The sequence below is a fragment of the Scyliorhinus canicula genome, chromosome 11 (assembly GCF_902713615.1).
Source record: "Scyliorhinus canicula chromosome 11, sScyCan1.1, whole genome shotgun sequence".
NCBI lineage: Eukaryota > Metazoa > Chordata > Chondrichthyes > Carcharhiniformes > Scyliorhinidae > Scyliorhinus > Scyliorhinus canicula.
In genome coordinates this window covers 127,933,343-127,956,499 of record NC_052156.1, presented here as the reverse complement: position 1 = coordinate 127,956,499, position 23,157 = coordinate 127,933,343, and the positions used below count along the sequence as shown (strand labels likewise).

Sequence of the window (23,157 nt, the reverse complement as noted above, 5' to 3'; positions counted from 1 at the left end):
TGGCTAGACTGGACCTTTTCTTTTATTAGTACCATAGGACCTTTTAGATCAAGTTGGGAGGAGAGTTGGGGGCCTCAGTTTAAATTTTTATACAAAGGACTATTAGATCAGCAGCTCTCCCTCAGTACTGCCGTTAAATGTCAGTCTAGATTCTGTGCTAGTATCTCAAGTAGGGTAGGAAGCCGCAGTTTTCTGACTGTGATGCTGCCTCCATCTGTGAACCAATGTTGACACTGGGCATGGCATGGAATTTGGTGTTTCATCCTGTTGCGTCTCATGGAGAAAAATATTAGGATCAGATCATTGAGAATAGACCATCAGCATCAGCCCCCCCCCCCCCCCCCCCCCCCCCCCCCTCCGGTGACATGGTCATTGTCTCCTTCGCCTCTTTGACCATTGTTCTCGGTGGGAAAATATTAACAGGTGTTTTAGTTTTCCACCGCTGGATACAAAATATTTATTGTCACCAGGTGACCAGAAGAAGGAAATCTGAATTGCAGAGTCCAGTCATTTCACCACATGTCCGCCAAAATCAAAGGATGGTATTCAGACAGCACAAACGTTAATTCCATAGCTGATGTAGGAAGAGACGATCTAGAATTCCGGGTGATCCAGTTTAATAAGGTTATTATGTGTACCGTATTCAATTTGAATCAGCACTCCAGAATTAGACAGGTTTAGATTCGTTGTTGAAAATCGGTGCAAGCTTAATATTTCAATATTTTCTTTTTTTTTAATATATAATTTCGGAGTACCCAATTCATTTTTTCCAATTAAGGGGCAATTTAGCATGGCCAATCCACCTACCCTGCGCATCTTTGGGTTGTGGGGCGAAACCCATGCAAACTCGGTGGAAATATGGAAACTCCACACGGACAGTGACCCAGAGCCGGGATCGAACCCGGGACCTCGGTTAACCACTGCGCCATCCTGCTGCCCGTATATTTTCAATATTTTCAACCTCCCTTGCTCACCATTTCACAATGCTGGATATAGAACAAGCAGATGGGTAAGAAGATGAGGAATAGGAGTAGGTTGTACGTCTCCTCAAACCCGCTCCTGAGACCATAATTGAACTCTCGCTCTGCTTTCCCGCCCTATCCTCCTACTCCTTGATTCCCATAGTGCCCAAAAATCTAACCTCCTCAATCTTGAATGTACTAAGCAACTGAGCACTCACGGCCCTCTGAGCGAGAGAATGCCAAAGAGAAAGCTGCAGGACTCTAGCAGGACTGTTCGAGAATCGAGAACTGTTTTGAAGAATTAAAACCAATACATGCTCTCTGTGCAGCCATTTATTTTAAATCCCTAGGATGTAGGCCATCAGACTCCGAGAACTCTTAAGTCATTAATTCCTCCAGTACCTTTTCTTTGCCTTTAAGAGGCAAGAGGTAGCTGTTTACTTTCATTAATCTTAACTTTTAACAGTCTGTAAAAAAGAATTGTTGTGTTTTTACATTTGTTTACAGGTTGCTCTCATGCTCTAGTTTCCCACCCTTTTATCACTTACTAGGCCTTTCTTTTTTGATTTTTAAAACCCTGCCTACCCTCAGGCTTACTAATCTTTGGAAACATAGAACAGTACAGCACAGAACAGGCCCTTCAGCCCTCGATGTTGTGCCGAGCAATGATCACCCTACTCGAACCCACGTATCCACCCTATACCCGTAACCCAAGAACCCCCCCTTAACCTTACTTTTTTAGGACTCTACGGGCAATTTAGCATGGCCAATCCACCTAACCCGCACATCTTTGGACTGTGGGAGGAAACCGGAGCACCCGGAGGAAACCCACGCACACACGGGGAGGACGTGCAGACTCCGCACAGACAGTGACCCAGCCGGGAATCGAACCTGGGACCCTGGAGCTGTGAAGCATTTATGCTAACAACCGTGCTGCCCCTTAATATTCAGCCTTTCTTTTTTAAAAGTCAAGTACTCTGGACTATATCGTTCCCATCTTTGGTCACCTTGCATCCATGTCTGTTTGATGGCTATTAGATCAAGCCCATTTATTTCTGTGCCAAAGTCATTTATTGTGTTACAAATGCTTCATGGGTACCTTTCATTTTAAGCTTTCAATATTTTTCCCTACTCTGGTTATTAAATTCTCTGTCACATCCTGAAATAATTTACTTGCTTTTCGTAAAAGCGCTGGTCGGCGCTACAGCTTTAATTTTACTCGCCAGATGTATGCATTAATCTTTTGGCTGAAGCCTTCGTAGTCCCCGTGATTAGTTGCATGCCCTGTCTACCACTTTTACGCATTCAATTGACGACAACATTGGCTCCAGTTCAGTTTATTTGGTGTCTGTTCTTTTGGAATTGTTCCCTCTGTTTTTTTCCCCCCCTGTAGTGGTGCCAGTGTCCCATGAACTGAACACCTGCCTTCCACCCCACTCTTTCAACCATGCACCAAGGGCTGGTTTAGCACAGTGGGCTAAACAGCTGGCTTGTAATGCAGAACAATGCCAGCAGCGCGGGTTCAATTCCCGTACCGGCCTCCCCAAACAGGCGCCAGAATGCGGCGACTAGGGGCTTTTCACAGTAACTTCATTGAAGCCTACTTGTGACAATAAGTGATGATTATTATTATTATTATTTAGGCCTCTAATCTGTTTGGCCCTAGGCAGAGAGATATTACCCTGTTCTGAGAAGGTAGATGAAAATAAAATGGACACAGACCTCTTTGACAGTGTTAACCTAATGTTTATTCTAAATTTAGAGTACCCACTTATTTTTTTTCCAATTAAGGGCAAATTTTTTAGCGTGGCCAATCTACCTACCCTGCACATCTTTTTGGGTTGTGGGGATGAGGCCCACGCAGACACGGGGAGAACGTGCAAACTCCACACGGACAGCGACCCGGGGCCGGGATCGAACCCGGGTCCTTTGTGCGCGAGGCAGCAGTGCTAGCCACCGTGCCGCTATACCAAATGTTACTTATTGTGGTTGGTTATATTTATGATGATAAGGTTGGCGGTGCATTAAAGTCTTTTTTGTGACCAGTATTTGGACCTCTGTCATCTTCAACTGCAATGTATAGATTTCAGTTGGATCTCATTCAGCAACAGTCTTGGTAGTCATCCAGGTGGGCTTGCGTCACAGGTAAATAGTACAGTAACAGATAGTGGACTCGGTTATTTCGTGCTAGAGGTAAAGAATCATAAGTGGGATACTTCTACCAGCTGAGATGGATCCCAAACACACAACATCCTTCCTAATATTGTGGTAGTATATCGAAAATAATTCCTGCTTTCGTTTGGAATATTAAACGGTCGTCTTTTTAACAGATGCTTCTTTCAAAAATTCTTTCATTGGATGTGGCCGTCACTGGCTGGGCTCGCATTTATTGCCCATCCCTAATTGCCCTTGAGGCAGTTAAGAGTCAATCACATCGCTGTGGGTCTAGAGTCACATGTAGATCAGACCAGGTGAGGATGGCAGATTTCATTTTCTAAAAACATTAGTTAACCAGTTGGATTTTTACAAAAATCGACAATGGTTTCATGGTCATCAATGGACTTTTAATTCCAGATTTTTATTGAATTCACATTTCGCCATCTGTAAATGAAATGAAAATCGCTTATTGTCACAAGTCGGCTTCAAATGAAGTTACTGTGAAAAGCCCCTAGTTGTCACATTCTGGCGCCTGTTCGGGGAGGCTGGTACGGGAATTGAACCGTGCTGCTGGCCTGCCTTGGTCTGCTTTAAAAGCCAGCGATTTAGCCCAGTGTGCTAGTGATGGGGTTTGAATCTGGAACCCCAGGGCATTACCCAGAGTCACTGGAATACTAGTCCAGCGACAATGCGCACTGCCACAGCCTCCCCCTCATGTTATGCATCAATTAGGGACACATAGTGGGCAGCATGGTAGTATAGTGATTAGCACAGTTGCTTCACAGTTCCAGGGTCCCAGGTTTGATTCCCGGCTTGGGTCACTGTCTGTGCGGAGTCTGCGCGTTCTATCTGTGTCTGCGTTGGGTTTCCTCCGGGTGCTCTGGTTTCCTCCCACAGTCCAAAGATGTGCGGGTTAGGTGGATTGGCCATGCTAAATTGCCCTTAGTGTCCAAAAAGGTTAAGTGGGGCTTACGGCGGATAGAGTAGATACATGGGCTTGAGTAGGGTGGTCTTTGTAAGGGCCGGTGCAGACTCGGTGGGCCAAAAGGCCTCCTTCTGCATTGTAAATTCTATGAATCTATGATCTATGACACGGGTTGTTTTTCCCGAACCTGATTTAAAATATCTTTCCAAGATTCAAAACTATTGGACAGCTTGTCTAAATCCAAGCACCCTCCTTGGATCACAATTTATTAGGGAACTGTGAAGTGATGGTATTCAACCTAATCTGTAGCTTCTACCTTGCTTGCATAAAGATGATCTTCCTCACATTTTCCCTGCATCTCTTCCCCAAAACTGGAGTTCAGAAGAATGAGAGGTGAACTTAATGAAACATACAAGATTCTGAGGGGGCTTGTCCGAGTTGGTGCTTGGAGGATGTATCCCCAGATTGGGAAATCTTGGACTATGTGACAGTTTCAAAATAAGGGATTTTCCATTTAAGACTTGAGAGGAGTAGGAATTTTATAATAATAATAATCTTTATTATTGTTGATAGATTGATATTTATTGTCACATGTACCGAAGCACAGTGAAATAGTATTTTTCTGTGGCCAAGGGAACATACATAGTAGACAAAAGAATAATTGACAGAGTACATTGACAGTGGTGCATCAACAAATAGTAATTGGTTACAGTACGGAACAAGGCCAAACAAGAGCAGCATAGGACGTCGTGAATAGTATTCTCACAGGGAACAGATCAGTCCAAGGGAGTGTCGTAGAGGAGTCTAGTAGCTGTGGGGAAGAAGCTGTTCCTATGTCTGGATGTGCGGGTCTTCAGACTTCTGTATCTTCTGCCTGATGGAAGGGTCTGGAAGAGGGAAAAGCCTGGGTGTGAGGGGTCTCTGACAATGTTGTCTGCCTTCCTGAGGCAGCGGGAGGTGTATACAGAATCAATGGAAGGATGGCAAGCTTGTCACAAGTAGGCTTACATTAACACTGCAATGAAGTTACTGTGAAAAGCCCCTAGTCGCCACATTCCAGCGCCTGTTCGAGTACACTGAGGGAGAATTCAGAATGTCCAATTCACCTCACAAGCACATCTTTCGGGACTTGTGGGAGGAAACCCACGCAGACACTGGGGGAACGTGCGGACACTGCACAGACAGTGACCTGGGGTCCAATAAAGATTATTATTATAACCTCAGCCGGTACGGGAATTGAACCCACGCTGCTGTCTTGCTCTGCATCATGAGACCCAGCTTCAGAACCAGTAAAGAGAAAAAGATTGACAAAAATGAATGTAGGCCCCTTACTGTCAAAAACAGGGGAATTCATAACCGGGAACCAAGAAATGGCTGAGGAACTAAATTCATACTTTGCTTCACAAAGGAAGTCATAGGGGCTTTTCACAGTAACTTCATACTTGTGACAATAAAAGGTTATTACTATTATTATTATGAATAATGTTCCAGATGTTCTGAGAAACACAAGTTTTTGGGAGGAGCTGAAGGAATTCAGCATTAAGAGAAAAATGGTTTGGGGGAAATTGATGAGATTAAAGACTGATAAATTTCTATGACCTGATGATCTTCCTTCGAGAGTTCTCAAGGAAGTGGCCCGAGAAATCATAGAATCCATAGAATCCCTACAGTGCAGAAGGAGGCCATTCGACCCATTGAGTCTGGACCAATCCTCTGAAAGAGTGCCCTACCTAGGCCCATGCCCCTACCCTAATGCCGGAAATTCAGTAACCCCTGCTAAGGTTTTGGTCACAAAGGGGCAATTTGGCATGGCCAGTCCACCTAACCTGTACATCTTTGGACTGTGGGAGGAAACTGGAGCACCCGCAGGAAAACCATGCAGACACTGGGAAAACATACAAACTCCACACAGACAGCCACCCAAGGCTGGAATTGAACCCGGGTCCCTGGTGTTGTGAGGCAGCAGTGCTCATTATTGTGCCACTATATTGCCCATAGATCCATAGAAGATCCATTGGTGGTCATTTTCCAAAATTCTTTGGACTCTGCAATGGTTCCTACAGATTGCAGGGTAGCTAATGTAAGCCCACTATTCAAAAAGGGAGGTAGAGATAAAACAGGGAACAGGACAAGTTAGCCTAATATCGGTAGTGGGGAAGTTGCTAGAATCCATTGCATAGCATTTGGAAAACAGTGGCATAATAAGACAAAGTCATCATGGATTTATGAAAGGGAAATAATGCTTGAAAAAATCTACTAGACTTCTTAGTCGAGTTGACCAGGGAGAACTAGTGGATGTAGTTGCTTTAGACTTTCAGAAGTCCTTCAGCAAGGTCCCACATAGCAGATCACTATGTAAATTTAAAGCGCATGGAAGTGTCTGGAGATGGATAGAAAGCTGTTTATTGATCAGAATGCAAAGATTTGGAATAAATGGGTCTTTTTCCAAATAGCAGGCAGTGACTAGTGGGATACCACAGGGATCGATGCTAGGACCCTCGCTGTTCACATTATATATTCATGATTTGGGCGAGGGAACTAAATGTATTATCTCCAAATTTGCAGATGATACAAAATTGGGTGAAAGGGTGAACTGTGAGGAGGATCAGAGATGATTCAGTGTGATTGGGACAGGCTCAGTAAGTGGGCATATGCATGGCAGGTGCAGTATAATGTGGATAAATGTGAGGTTACTCACTTCGGTAGCAAAAATATGAATATTATTACTTGAATGAGTGTAAATTGAGAGAGGTGGATACTTAACAAGACCTTGGTGTCCTCATGCATCAAGTCGCTGAAAGTAAGTGCACAAGCACAGTAGGCAATAAAGAAGGCAATTGGTATGTATAGGAATAGAGATGTTTTACTGAAATTATACAGGGCGTTGGCATGGCCATACCTGGAATATTGTATGCAGTTTTGGTGTCCTTATATTAACAATAATAATAATGTTTATTGTCACAAGTAGGCTTACATTAACATTGCAATGAAGGCACTGTGAAAAGCCGCTCGTCGCCACATTCTGGCGCCTGTTCGGGTACACGGAGAGAGAATTCAGAATGTCCAATTTACTTAACAGCACGTCTTTTGGGACTTGTGAGAGGAAACCGGAGCATCCGGAGGAAACCCACGCAGACACTGGGAGGACATGCAGACTCTGCACAGACAGTGACCCAAGCCGGGAATCAAACATGGGACCCTAGAGCTGTGAAGCAACAGTGCGAACCACTGTGCTACCATGCTGCCCTGTCTGAGGAAGGATGTTCTTGCTATGGAGGGAGTGCAGCGAAGGTTTACCAGACTGATTCCTCGGACTGTCATATGAGGAGAGATGAAGTCGTTTAGCATTATATTCATTGGAGTTTAGAAGAGTGAGAGGGGATCTCATAGAAACTTATAAAATTCTAACAGGATTAGACGGGGTAGATTCAGAAAGAATCCGATGGTGGGGCAGCCCAGAACTAGTGGTCATAGTTTGAGGATAAGGGGTAAACCTTTTAGGACTGAGGGGAGGAGAAATTTCTTCACCCAGAGAGTTTGAATCTGTGGAATTCGCTACCACAGAAAGTAATTGAGGCCAAAACTTTGTGTAATTTCAAGAAGGAATTGGATATAACACTTGAGGCTAAAGGGATATGGGGGAAGGCAGGATCATGAAAATCGCTTATTGTCACAAGTAGGCTTCAAATGAAGTTACTGTGAAAATGGTATTGAATTTGATGATCAGCCATGATCATAATGAATGGCAGAGCAGATTCGAAGGGTCAAATGGCCTACTCCTATTTTCTATCCATGTTTCTGTGTAATATCGATGTGGACATTTTTTTAGTAATCTAAAATTGAGCATCCCGTCCAAATAAATCAAGGCGCAATAATTTTTATGTCAACTACTTTCCATTAGTATTTTAAAGTTTTAACTGTGAACAGTAACTGTTACGCATTATCAAAGACTTCACCCAAATCTCATCTCATCGGAGAAACCTTGAGAATATTTTTGAAAGAGAAAATGGCTCCCTTCAGCCACTGGGGCAAGCATGAATAATGTTTACAGGTCTCCTGGCGTGTGAAACGACTTGATAAAAGTTGTTCTGCAGAACTTATTTCCTCCAATCCTATTTTGGTGCAACTACAAGTGCTTTGGGGTGATTATAAGCAGCTTGTCTTTTTAATTTGACTTGTATTGCTGAAAAGAAAACTTGCTATTAAAACTTGTTGTCTTAAACTCCTCGGGACAGCCACGCAAGATAAACCAACAGTAAAGGAAACGACAACTAAATAAAAGCTTGGCTGACGGTCATTCCCTGGTCCATTCCCCATGGCAAAGCCTTGACCAATCGGTGTCACCCTGCCTGGTTTTAATTTGAAACAAAAAGCTTGACAGTTAACTGTTCTCTGCTGCATTCTTCATGGCAATGCCTCTACAAATTGGAGTCCCCTTACCAACCAATTTGCACACTCTTCCCGTGTGGTATAAATTATTGTTTCCTTTATTCTTGGTTTTTCTTGCATAGCTATCCTGATGAGTGCACGGCAAAAAGCTTCAATAGTATCTGTCTTCTTGCAGCAATACTCCAGTCCTGTACAACCAAATGATCATTTAATTTGCGTGTAATGAATGGTTTGTAGTATCCCAGTGGAGTTTGGGATTTACTGTTGTCCAGCAGCAATGGAAGTCAAAATGCGGAGATAATGTGTATGATTTGAAGCTGCTCATCATTCCTTTTCTGATACTTTTAAATGAAAAAAGCAGCAAGATGAATTTGAAACAAAAGCACTGGTTCACGAACAGCCTTGCACTCGTGCAGAAGAATGCCCATTGTCGGAAAGACAGGAAATGCCAAATGACTCTGTCAACTATTTGATAAATCCTTTCTACATGATGATAGGGTAGGATATCAAGATAATTCAATGTCGGAAAACCTCCAACCGTTCACTTCTTACTATCTACATATTCGGCGTACCCTCTGCTTCCTGTAATTATTTTTCATGCTGTCTTTTCCATAAACGAATTACTTGTAATGTCTTCAAGTGATGATAGTTGACCTGTCCTCATCGGTCTAGTTTTGTCAACATGAAAGGATTTTACATATTTGACAGTCATCTGCAAAATTGGATTATACAGTAATTAGCTAATTACCTCTGAATCTGGCTTGATTTCCTTTCTGAATAGACGAGAACCTAATAGTTACGTCTGTGATGGGCCGGGGACGAAGGTAACCAAATGAGTTTTAAACAAACAGTGCTGAAATAATCAATTATTAATTCTGCAAGGTTCAGGAGATTTCCATTTGAAAGAGGTGTTGTCTGAGAATAATTAGGTGGCACGGTGACACAGTGGTTAGCACTGTTGCTTCACAGCGGCAGGGACCCTGGGTTCGATTCCCAACTTGGGTCACTGTCTGTGCCAAGTCTGCACATTCTCCCTGTGTCTGTGTGGGCTTCCTCCGGGTGATCCGGTTTCCTCCCACAAAGTCCCAAAAGACGTGCTTGTTAGGTAATTTGGACATTCTGAATTCTCCCTCTGTGTCCCCGAACAGGTGCTGGGGTGTGACGATTAGGGGATTTTCACAGTAACTTCATTGCAATGTTAATGTAAGCCTACCTGTGACACTAATAAAAATTATTATAGAATACTTGAACTGGACACTGAAGCTGGAGGAAGGGGCCCAAAATAACATGCCTTATTTTCATCTCCACAAATGATGTTTGCACAATAATTTTCTTGATCGGTAACATTTTAAAAATTGCTTGGCCAATGCTGGAGGGCAATGATCCCAATTACATGGCCGCTGCAATTTTAGGCTATGTTAACCAGAGGTCTCGGTTTTGCTGGGATGGTCCCGGTTTTTAATTGAACGCCCGATGTCCTGACATCTTTCTCAGAATAGCTCAAATTTCCCAGTTTGCAGCTTTTCCCTCTTTTACATGAACCACACCTGAGATTTCCAGCAGAACCTCACATTCTCGCACAGCGCCAATGTTTTTTCTCTTTACTTCCTCTCACCTCCCCGTCTTAACCGCCATACACACCATTTATTGTTGACAACCCAGAAAAAACCCCTCAGCTGCACTCTGCAAATCGAATGCCGCCCACCTGCCGATCATCAAGTTGCTCCTGCATGTGCAGAAATCCACCTCACAGCATCCAAAACTGACGCCGGGGTAAATGTCTTTCCCCCACCGCCTCCCAAATGGACTGGTTGTTAATGGGGAAGCTTTTTCCTGACCTGGTTGATTTTGTCACTCAGTGCCCTGATTGACCATTCCATCGGGATGCTCCAATTAGTCAGTCAGAGATCCCATGGAGGAGGCCAGCAAGGGAGACCAGGAGCCAGTGGGAAAAGGGAGGGGGGAGGGGGAAGAGTTAGAGGCCAATGGGGGAGAGAAGGGGAGAGCCAAAGAGCAGTGGGGCAGAGAAGGGGGAGAACCAGAAGCCAGTGGAGAGAGCTAGATGCCAGGGGGGGAGAGCGGGAGGCCAGCGGGGGAGGGAATGATTTCCAGGAATTACTGGGGCAATTAATCCCCCCTCCCCACACCGATGAAATAAACCCATGACCAAGTGGGAGCCAGGAGGCAATCAGCCTTTGGGTGACAGCAGAGGATTGACTGCGGTGTCCACCAACTGCAAACCACACTTGAAGAGATAGTCAGATGGCACCCATAAGCCACAAATTGATGGGCACTGCTTCTCACGGTGCTGAGGTCCCAGGTTCGATCCCAGCTCTGGGTCACTGTCCGTTTGGAGTTTGCACATTCTCCCCGTGTCTGCGTGGGTTTCGGCTCCACAACCCAAAGATGTGCAGGGTAGGTGGATTGTCCATGCTAAATTGCCCCTTCATTGGAAAAAATGAATTAGGTACTCTAAATGTATTTTTAAAAAAACACCAATTGACACTGCGGGAGGTGGCAGGCAAGTCTAGTTAAACCGTAGCATATTCAACCAAACTTCTCATTGAAAGCTGACAAGCTTTCCTGCTTGCAGCTCTGGCTACAAACAAAATCTCCCGCGCTTGATCTACGTTCACTAGTTTCAAATCCAGATTCGGCAACACAGTGGTTAACTTTGCTGCCTCACGGCGCCGAGGTCCCAGATTCAATCCCGACTCTGGGTCACTGTCTATGTGGAGTTTGCACATTCTCCCCGTGTTTGCGTGGGTTTCGCCCCCACATCCCAAAGATGTGCAGGGTAGGTGGATTGGCCACGCTAAATTGCCCCTTAATTGGAAAAATGAATTGGGTACGCTCAATTAATTTTTAAAAAATCCAGATTCTAGCTGAAAACGCCGATTGTGAGAACCCATTGTGCAAGTGAAAATAAATGAGGCTTTAAAATGAAGATTGGTCTTTCTATAGAGCTGAGTGGAGGATTCTGGGATCCTGGAATAAACAAAGCCTTGGTTCAGTGTTTTTAAGAAAATGATGCAGAAACATAATTGGAAACAAAAGTTTGTTGTTTGTAAATGTTTTCAATATCTGGGGGTGTCTTTAAGGTGGTCAACTCTAGCTGGACATATTCTGGGAGATGTCATCACATGACGTCCTACCTTGAACTAGGAGGAGGACGGTACAGGAATTGAACCTGCGCTGCTGGCCTTGTTCTACATTACAAGCCAGCTGTTTAGCCCATAGTGCTAAACCAGTCACCTAGAACAAAGGGTTGTGATATGCTGATGCGCCCAACAGCACTAAATTGATATTTACCAAAGGCAGGTTGGTAAAAATGGTAACAATCAACGCTATTCTGTGGGATAATAGCTACTCTGATCAGTAAGAAGTCTGCCAACACCAGGTTAAAGTCCAACATGTTTGTTTCGATTCACGAGCTTTCAGAGCACAGCTCCTTCCTCAAGTGAATGAATCATTCATTCACCCGAGGAAGGAGCTGCGCTCTGAAAGCTAGTGAATCGAAACAAACCTGTTGGACTTTAACCTGGTATTGTCAGACTTCTTACTGTGCTCACTCCAGTCTAACGCCGGCATCTCCACATCATGGCTACTCTGATCAGATCATTGCTTGTTGTAGCTCATGCAAACTCATGAATGAGCCTAAGGTTGCTCCTTTTGGTCCTGAAAGTGCCCAGACAACCTCCGATTACCCTGGAATGGTAAGGTGTCTCAGAAATTTGAGCAGCACGCGAAGCTAGCTGTTTCATGCTGCTACTGTGCAATAGCAAAACGAGTGGTATTATCCATTAACAGGATGTTGCCATCAAATCAAAAAGATACTCTGCTTACCACACAAATTAATAATATGACACATGATGTGATGTCAGATATGTAGGCTGTACATCTGAATGACTGAGGGATTATATAAAACTGCACATCCTATTGGTTGTCCTCAACAACCAAGGTACTGACCGTACTCAACCAGCTCGTACTTTCAAAACTCAGAACGTTCCACTATTAGACAACCTTGTGCTAATAATTACATTGACAACTAATTTAAGACTATCATTTGGCTCATCGTGTGGCTCACTTATGCATGCCGGACGCTATACATGTTCATACACAGGGCCATGTCTTCTGAAAACAAAAGAGTGGGGTGGTTGCGGACACAACAGCCTTTTCCTGGTTCATTCCCCACTTGACCAATTGGAGTCAACATTTTTGGTATGTCTTTAAACAAAAGCTTGGCTGTTAACTTTCCTTAGCGCATTCTCCATGCCAATACCTCTACCAATCAGAGTGCTCTTGCCAATCAGCACACACTTCTCATGCAGTATAAAATATTGTTTCCTTTAGATGTAGCATTCTTGTGATCTGTCCCGATGAGTAAAAGATGAAAAGCTTCAACAGCATGTCTTTTTTTCAGCAATACTCCAGTTCTGTACTGCCAAACAACCAAATATGTTAGTGTTGCTTACTTTCAATGTTTTAAATTGTTATTTTCGAAGTAACTTTGCATTGCATGTTTCTGTTAAACAACTGACTGTAAATTGGTTTCCTTTCCTCCTGTCCTGGTCAATATTAATTTCTCAACATGACCAAAATTGATTAACCGGCCATTTATCTGAGGTTATAGGATTTTGCTGTGTACCAGTCGGCTGCTTTGTCTGCTGACATAACAACAGGAATTGCAGTTCAACAGCAATTCATTGGCCTTGAACTGCTTTGGGAAATCCTGTGAAAGGTATAATTAATAGAAAATCATTCCGTGGTCATCAACAAGCTGGGCACATGCAAAAACGCATCTGAAAATATTGGTGATCAGTGGGGAAGGAAAGAGAAGATTAATATAAAGGAATAGGCAATAACCTGCATTTAACCGACCTCGGGTGACTGGAGTCTGCACGTTCTCCCCGTGCCTGCGTGGGTTTACTCTCAGTGCTCCATTTCCCTCCCACAGCCCAAAGATGTGGAGACTAAATTGCTAATTTGCCCTTGAGTGCCCAATGGCTAGGTAGGGTTACGGGGTTGCAGGGGAGTGGGCCTAGTTGGGTGGTCTTTCAGAGAGTCGGTGCAGACTTGATGGGCCAAATGGCCTCCTTCAGCACTTGTAAGGGTTCTATGGTTCTATATAGAATTGTTCACAGCTTTGGGGCATTCCAAAGTCCTTCACAGCAGATTAATCATTTTTGACACTTGGTTTCTGTTGTTACATGAGCAAATGTAGCAGCCAATTTACACAAAGCCAAACTCAACAGTAAATGGAATAATTTCCCACTTAACCTTTGAAGTCTCACTCTACCTTGTGCTTGGTCTGGGTTGACTATTGTAAATCCCATCAACCTAAACATGGTCAGGTGCAGATCTGCACACTCTCTGCTGGAAGAGGTATTTTCTGTATGTGCTGTGTTCACAGGTCAGTGCTCATTGATTCAGCCCATCCACAAGTATTGTAAACTATTAATTAAATCCACACCTATTCAGACCAACGGATACAAACTTAAACGATGTAAAAGAAATCATATCTTTGGCATTGTATTTCACATTGAGCTCCCTGTTCCCAATTCCTTAACTGGAAAAGAATGAGACCTGAATTATGGATATTAAATAATAATAATAATAGTAAATAAATAATAATCGCTTCTTGACACAATTAGGCTTCAATGAAGTTACTGTGAAAAGCCCCTAGTCGTCACATTCCGGCGCCTGTTAGGAGAGGCCGGTATGGGAATTGAACCTGCACTGCTGGTCTTGTTCTGCATTGCAAGCCAGCTGTTTAGCCCACTGTGCTAAACCAGCCCTAAGTGGGTTGTTCTGAACGAAGGTAGGTGTGGGAGGGGGGTGGAATTGTTCCATATATTGATTTGGGATGTCCATTGTGGAGATATCTACTGTTGTCTCAGAGCACAACGACACTCATTCGCCCATAATAGTTTTCTCTGCATTTCTACCTATAGATTTCTAAAAAACATTAAAATTCATGTCGAAATTCTCCGGTCACTGCGATTCATTTTTCCCACTGGCAGCGCATTCTCGCCAACGGGTTTCCTGGCGATGTGGGGTGGTTACATCGGGAAATCCCATTGACAAGAGGTGGGAAGATAGAATCCTGCCACCAAGAAACATGTGACTGGGGACCGGAGAATCCAGGCCAGTGTGCTTTTAAAAAGTAATGTTCATTTTTAGCTATATGGGGAAATTTGTAATTCAGCAATTATCTAATCACTTCACATAAGTGGAAGTTTACATCGTACCTCAAGAGGAAAACCTCTAACGATGTGGTATTTTTGAGAATTACACATCTCACCATCCCTGCAGATCTGTAGAATATGTGAGCCTCTTCTAGGTAGAAGCATCTTCTCATTGGGGTTAACACCCTTTGTTATTCTTTGCGTTAGTTTGATTAATTCATCCAGTGAGATATTTCCCCCATACATTAGTCCCATTATATCTCAAGGCTGTGCATGTGAGGAAGATACTAAGTGGTATATTTTCATTCTCTTCACTATTATTAGCAAAAGGAAAGGGTGTGTACTACAAGTAACATTTCCTCTGGTCTATTAACATTTTTTCTTTTAAAAAAAAATAATATGCCCAAGTGACCCTGTTCTGTTCTTGTCATCAACTGGAGATGATTTTTCACTGAATGTTAACTGAGTCGACTTTTTGTTGAGCTGATCCCGGGCCTCAAGACCACTCACAGAAACTGCATGTCCCTAGCTGTGAGGCTGCCCTTCCAGAGTGAGCATCTGCAACGGAGAAGTACTTCAGCTGTGTAGGTATTTCTTGCTGCTCGCTGCAGCAGGACTGTGATGGGGCCAGTGGATGGACCACCAGAAGGAAAGCTGCTTCGAACTTATGCCTGTAAAGCCCACAGCAGCAAACCCATCATGCACCCAATTAAGAATAACGCTGTAATTCCTGCCATCAAACTGGAACTCGGCACCCGTCCTGCCTGATGACACATGCATGGTTTCTCCTGCCAGTGATGTCTTTGTTGTGCCATTGACTGCCTCCTGCCACAATGGCGAGCGGGTGCAGGGACCGGCGAAGGCATGGTGTGAGAACAGTGTTGCATATTCTTTTCTGTCTTTGTTCGATTTGTGCCATCGTTGATGCAGCCAGCTATCTGGGATGTCGCTGTCAATGAGCCACAGACACTGCAAATCCATGTGCAGGGGAATGCGGACTCTGCTGTTGTTGTGTCAGCAAACGCAGCTTGTGAGTAAATATTGATTTCTTAGTAATACAACTGCCGGATGTCTCTGCTGATCATTTGAATGAAGCAAACCAAGAAAAGCATCTATGCTTATCTCTAATATCAAGTGAGGCATTTTTAAAGAGAAAACACCATTGAATTTATGCTCAGGCATCAGCAACTCTTTAAATGTCGCAGAGCAATGCATCATTCATTGGCCATAAAAACACGCAGATAATCAACTTGTAACTCCTCAGCCTGTACAAGGAGGTACTCAGGAACAGACTTCCCAGTTAGTTTGATTTATGGGGCCATCTCTTGGGAAAATGGCAACATCCGCTCAGTCTCTTTTCTTAATGAAAGATTGGGCATTTGCTGAAGTTGTAATGCACCAGTAAGCATGCATCATATCATTCTAGTGTAGGAGGGCGGCACGGTGGCGCAGTGGTTAGCAACGCTGCCTACACCACTGAGGACTCGGGTTCGATCCCAGCCCCGGGTCACTGTCTGTGTGGTGTTTGTACATTCTCCCCGTGTCTGCGTGGGTTTCACCCCGACAACCCAAAGATGTGCAGGTTAGGTGGATTGGCCATGCTAAATTGCCCCTTATTTGGAAAAAAAAATTGGATACTCTCAATTTATTTTAAAACAGCATTCTAGTGTAGGAGGGGAGAGATGACCCACCATACTCAACCAGCAGACTTGCTCTCTCAACTTTTGACACAACGATGGACTTTATTGAAGAAAACGATTGCAGCTTATATTTATACATATGGAATTTATGTGGTAATATTGAATTGCACCTTTATTGTTTAAACGCTGGGTTTGCATTTTGCCAATTATGTTTTGACAATCTGCTTGAATTCGAGTTTCTCTTGAATTTTATTCAATTCCAATTCTATTGGGTGCCTCAATTATCCTATTTGCAATCTTTTCTCTCTCTTCAGATGCCATGCCCTAAGAGGCTTTGGTGACCATCAACCTCCAAGTGTTGGTGCATGGTATCCTTGGCAAGGTACTGCAGTGGTTTGCTATCATCGTCTGCAGGTTCCAGCTGAGGACGCTCCCAATGTTATCTCCTGCCAGAGGCATATTGGAAGGATTACCTGGTTGCTGATCAACCTGTTTGGCCATATTATGAACGCACCTTCAATGGCCATCAAGTCCTGGAGTGGGACTTGAACCCGGAACTTTTGGTTCAGAGGTAGGACTGCTACCTCTGTGCCAAAAGACCCCCACCCTATTTTCTGCCTCCGTTATCTTGCTGTTGATATATGAAGAATGTGCATTGCGGTCTCATTGAAACACATTGAGTTGGATATCTATAATTAATGCATTTTCTACAAGAGTTGAAAGGTCCCTGGTGGCTTGAGGAATTAATCTTTAATTTTAATCTTTTATATACACAATTTCTTCAATATCTATATCTTAAAGATCATATTTTTCTGAAGTCTGTTTTAAAAAACGTGTACTTGTGCTCATCTGAAAATAATGATACTTGTGGATGGCTCTTGCAGCTACCAACAAAATTCTGAAAACCTAATGAATTATTTTTACAAGTGATTGTGAGGTCGCTCGTGTGCATCAACTTTGTTGGTATTAGACCAGGTGTTATTGAGTAATATTGTTTTTACTGTTATCCATGTACAAGCCAGCAAATGTCCAATGTATGCAGAATTAACAAGTCACTGCATAAAAACAGGGCAACTTTCAGAGGGCTCATCAACATGGAAAAGTTACCAGTTTTACACCGAGTATCTGAGGGCTGGAGGCTTTACGTCTTTATTTGGTTGGCTGACCATTATTAAAGAGACACTTTGCATTGTGAATCATCAAGTTAACAGGCGCGGTGCATGGTCTCCTGATTATCTGATTGTCCCAGAGGCACTGGTTATCTGTCCTTGAAACACAATGTCACCAAAACTACTTGATCTAGTTTGAAAGGTATGTTTTTTTTATGTGAGCTTTTGCTTGCAAAAAAGAATGGTGTCTTGTGATGCTAATTCCCGCCATTGCTAATTGTAGAGTCTGGATTTTGTATATATGGTCACATCAACATCTGTGTTTATGGTCACCCTGAGGAAAGATGAACACAATGCAATGAAAATCATGCTTAGTTTTGTTGCAACTGAAATTTAACTCTGCTTAAGCATGACGAAGCATTTTATCATGTGTCACGGCATCTCCAGTTTCCTTGCTGTGTGGCACATGTTTGACACATCCATAAAGAAGGGTGGAAACAAAGGGGAAACAGATAAATACATTTATCTGTGCAAATTTCAGTGGATTTACTACATTTGTAGGTGTTCTGTGAATGTCAGAGTTACAGTTTTATGATTACAAAAATGTATTGACTGAGTTTTCCATGCTCTATGAATCAGTTTGTGTCAAGTTCCTGCATTTTTTCCCAATGTTGTGTTTGCATGAATTCATTTTTTTTTAACAAGCCACTTAGGCAATGAAATGGAAACCTTTGTTGGCTTGCAAGTGAAAACCACTGGATTAGAGTTAATTTAAGCAACTGAAAAGACCTCTCCTTCATCTTTGGAGAATAGCCTAATCTCCCTTCTGGAGAGAGATGACGCTTGCCCGGTCTGTGTGTGCCAAATGATTTCCAAACATGAAAGACAGTGGTGAAGTGTCAGGGCACTTTAAAATGAAGACCCTAATTGATAGTATCTGTGACAGCAATACTAATTGGAATGTGACAGCTGGTATCAGGCCTAATTAAATGCAGACAACCACAGCTTAGCCTGTTTTTTTTTCCAACCCCCTGAAGCAGTCGGTCAAGTTTCTAACAAAGAGCATTCATTTAAACAATTCACAAAAACACAGTTCAGACACCATGGACAACAGTGGTAATGATATCATAAGCCTTTCTTCACCCCCAAAATAGGTTGAAGAGGTTGAAATGAACTAGTGTCACATGTTGGCAAGACCCCAACTACTCTGCCACTGCTGAGGTGCAAGTAATCTCAATCCCAAATTTTGGTCGTTGCTCCCGTTTTCAAGAGAAGAGTTGTTTCCACCTTAAAAATTGATCAAACAAAAGGTTTGCAGCAGGTGTAGAGTGATTTTATACCAGAAATTGAGCACTCTTAAGATCCTTTACCAGAAGTTAGAATCACTGACACAAGGCAGAAGGAAGCCCATAATACTAGTGCTAGCTCTTCAGCATCCTTTACAATTAATCCCACACTTCCTAGCTCTACCTATAAACCTGCAATTTATTTCTCCCTCGAGTATTCACCAAATTATCTTTTAAAAGTTATATTGAAGCTGCTTCTACCAGCCTTTCAGGCAATCCACTTTGAATCAACTTGGTGAGAATCCTTGGCAGAAGTAGATTCAGAAAGTGCACATATTAAACCAGCACTTCCCCCAGTGGTTCAGCTGGTACTCTTATCCCACTGTCTCATGTTGGGCAGAATTATTTTTTGAATGTTCTGGTATTTTAACAAAACTTAAATTTAGACTTGAGAACCTGTCTCACTCTATATGTATGTACTACATCTGGCAATAATAATATCTTGTAACTGGTAGAATCAAATAGAAAAAATAGCTGGAAGCCATAACTTCATAGCTATCAATGCGACCAGTTCTAACTGAGTTGAAATGAAAAATATCCTTGTTTAACTGATACAGCAGTAACTACAGAAGGAGCAGTTGGTGTGACAACACAGCACTCTATACTGAGTAGTTGGTCCATTTACTAATAAATCGTACTGGTCGCAGACACCGGGGAGAATCTTGGGCCAGCAACATAGTTTGCTACTGATCAACCTTGTCTTTAAATAGAGGCATTGATACTTCAGGAACTGTAACGATATGATGAAAGCAAGACAACATAAAAACAAATAACTGCCCAGTTGCCCTTCTCCGTGATGATGATAAATCATATATATATTCTAGGGATGATGATGATGAATCATATATACGTATTCTCTCCTGTGTTTTAGGTGACCATTGTGAAGTCAGTAGCAGATCAGGCCGGTGTGCACCTGGAGTCTGCAAGAATGGAGGAACCTGCATTAATCTACTCGTTGGTGGTTTCAAATGTGAATGCCCATCTGGCGCGTACGAGAGGCCATATTGTGAAATGACTACACGTAGCTTTCCTCCCCAGTCCTTTGTGACTTTCAAGGGCCTACGGCAGCGCTTCCATTTCACTGTCTCCCTCATGTGAGTATAAATGACTAAAGGCAAATCCATGCAATTCAAACTCTCAAGGAAAGAGCAAAGCTGAGGATTGAATGTCAGTCTTGAACTGGAGTGAAGTGTTGGTGCTGAGACTGAAAATAAATTGGGCCTTGGTTTATTATCCAAAATTTAAAAAAAATAAATTTAGAATACCCAATTCATTTTTTCCAATTAAGGGACAATTTAGCGTGGCCAATCCACCTATTCTGCAAATTTTTGGGTTGTGGGGGTGAAACCCATACAAACACTGGGAGAACGTGCAAACTCCACACGGACAGTGACCCAGAGCCGGGATCGAACCTGGGACCTCGGCGTCGTGAGACAGCAATACTAACCCACTGCGCCACCGTGCTGCCCTATTATCCAAAATTGACAAAGTTAATGACAAGGTGACTTTCCCAATTGCAAGCCAGAACTGTAGGACATATGTACAGACTGAGGGGGAAATTTTCAGCCCGTCAGAGAGAACAGCAACTCGGGATGGGAAATCCGGAGAGAATCGGCAAACGTGAGCGATCGCATTTTCCGATTTTATTTTATTTTTCCCCTCCCCTTGCCAGTACTTCACCAGGTTCACGCGCACAAAGGGCAGGAACCTCATTTAAATGGATTATCAGGAATTTTAAGATGATCCCTCCTCGATAAATATCACGTCGGCAAGGTTTGCAACAGCTTTTAAAAATCCGATTCAGTCGAGGGGATCCCTCCAGGGATGAAAAGGTAAGTATAGCCCCGGGGGGGGGGGGAACATGCTAACGATACTCCGACTGTGATTTTTTGGGTGCAGGGGCGGTACACCAGCGCTATCAGGCCCCATCCTACCAGAGTGACGGTGTAAACCATGGCCACTTTTTTTCCCCAAGAGGCTCAAGCTCTGGGGATAAAACTGGTCTGTGCAATTGGAGAGTTACATGCCAAGTTTTCAGCCGGAGCCTGGCACTTTGAGAAAATATGGTAAGATTCCACCCTGAATAACTGTTAAATAAGTCTGGAAACTGGAAGTTTCTTTCCTCACAGCATTGTAGCTATTTAAAAAAGAATCCTGACAAAATAAACCATTGGGTATAGATATAGAGAAATACAGCACAGAACAGGCCCTTCGGCCCACGATGTTGCGCCGAACTTTTGTCCTAGGTTAATCATAGAATTTTGGACAATTTTTCATGGCCAATCCACCCAACCTGCACATCTTTGAACTGTGGGAGGAAACCGGAGTACCCGGAGGAAACCCACGCAGTCACGGGGAGGATGTGCAGACTCCACACAGACAGTGACCCAAGTCGAAATCGAACGTGGGACCCTGGAGCTGTGAAGCAATTGTGCTATCCACAATGCTACCGTGCTGCCCTTAAGAGGTTAACCTACACTCCATTATTCTACCCTAATCCAAGTACCTATCCAATAGCCGCTTGAAGGTCCCTAACTTTTCCGACTCAACTACTACCACAGGCAGTGCATTCCATGCCCCCACTACTCTCTGGGTAAAGAACCTACCTCTGACATCCCCTCTATATCGTCCACCATTTATCTTAAATTTATGTCCCCTTGTAATGGTATGTTCCACTGATCATCTTATAAACCTCTATCAAGTCGCCCCTCCTCCTTCTCCGTTCTAATGAGAAAAGGCCTAGCACCCTCAACCTTTCCTCGTATGACCTACTCTCCATTCCAGGCAGCATCCTGGTAAATCTCCTTTGCACCTTTTCCAAAGCTTCCACATCCTTCCTAAAATGAGGTGACCAGAACTGCACACAGTACTCCAAATGTGGCCTGACCAAAGTTTTGTACAGCTGCATCATCACCTCACTGCTCTTAAATTCAATCCCTCTGCTAATGAACGCTAGCACACCATAGGCCTTCTTCACAGCTCTATCCACTTGAGTGGCAACTTTCAAAGAACTATGAACATAGACCCCAAGATCTCTCTGCTCTTCCACATTGCCAAGAACCCTACCATTAACCCTGTATTCCGCATTCAGATTTGTCCTTCCAAAATGGACAACCTCACACTTGTCAGGGTTAAACTCCATCTGCCACTTCTCAGCCCAGCTCTGCGTTCTGTGTCTGTTGCTTTACTACCTTTGCCTTTCATCAAGAAACCTCTGGAAACCACCACAACATTTGGGTTCTCCTTCATTCTTCTTGCCAATAATATTTCATTTCCAATCTTTGCTTTCCTAATTCCCTTTCTGATTTCACCCCTGCTCTTTCTATACTACTCTTGTCTTTGTATTGACTTCTTGGTGTCTGATATCAGCTTTGCTTTTTTACCTTATCCTGTGAGCTCTTTGACATCCAGGGTATATATCTGTCAAAGAATGGGTTTTGAGATCAGGGATGATTTAATGCTCTCAGTCTCGGTGCTGTCAGAATGATGACTAAGCAATCGTGAATACCAGGATGAATTGTGCGATTTTTAATTCAGAAATCATTAAATTCTGGAGGTTTGTTTGATTTCCTTTGATTTAGGCGAAATATTTGCATTTTTTTCTTGTCCAACTTTGTATTTGTGGTCAGTTGTACTGTGAATGGAGCCAACAAACCAGAGTCTGCATGTTCTGTAACATAGCTCACATTTGCCCATGCTGAAATTTATTTGCCCACTCATTTAGTCTATCAATGTCTGTTCGTAATTTTATGCTCCATTTACACTGATTACAATTCTGTCTATCATTGTCTCATTGGCAATACTGGACATGTGGCTTTCTGTTCCATCATCAAAATTGTTATTAAATACAGTGATTAGTTGAAGTCTCGGCACAGTTCGTTGCAGGACACATTCTACCAATGAGAGTGCTTGTCCGTTATTCCTACTCCCTCTACCCTCACTATCTTTCCACTCAGATAATCTCCGAACCAGATCAATAATTTGCCGCCAATTCTATGAACCACAATTTTGGTGAACAGCCTCTTATTTTTTTTATAAATTTAGAGTACCCAATTATTTTTTTTTCCAACTGTCCGTGTGGAGTTTGCACATTCTCCCCGTGTCTGCATGGGTTTCGCCCCCACAATCCAAAGATGTGCAGGGTAGGTGGATTGGTCGTGCTAAATTGCCCCTTAATTGGGAAAAAAAATAATTGGGTGCTCTAAATTTAAAAAACAAAAACAATTTTGGTGAGCTCCTGTCCTTTGGATGCCCGGCACACTGACGACCAGTTCCTGTACTATAAATACCGATGCAAAGTGATTATACATCATGTCTGCTATTTCCTTCAATTCATTGACCATATCATAGGGGCTGGTTAAGCACAGTGCTAAATCGCTGGCTTTGAAAGCAGACCAAGGCAGGCCAGCAGCACAGTTTAATTCCCGTACCAGCCTCCCCG

At 43.1% G+C, this 23,157-nt stretch overlaps 1 protein-coding gene across 5 annotated transcripts in view; it reads left to right on the top strand.

Annotated features, from left to right (window-relative positions):
• The window catches only part of celsr1a (cadherin EGF LAG seven-pass G-type receptor 1a), a 386,197-nt gene that overhangs the window by 171,485 nt on the left and 191,555 nt on the right, over positions 1–23,157 (top strand). For all 5 annotated transcript variants that reach the window (XM_038811388.1, XM_038811389.1, XM_038811386.1 and 2 more), the window contains exon 4: positions 19,588–19,810. In XM_038811388.1, coding sequence (XP_038667316.1) covers positions 19,588–19,810 — 223 coding nt within the window. The remainder of the gene's footprint in view (positions 1–19,587; positions 19,811–23,157) is intronic.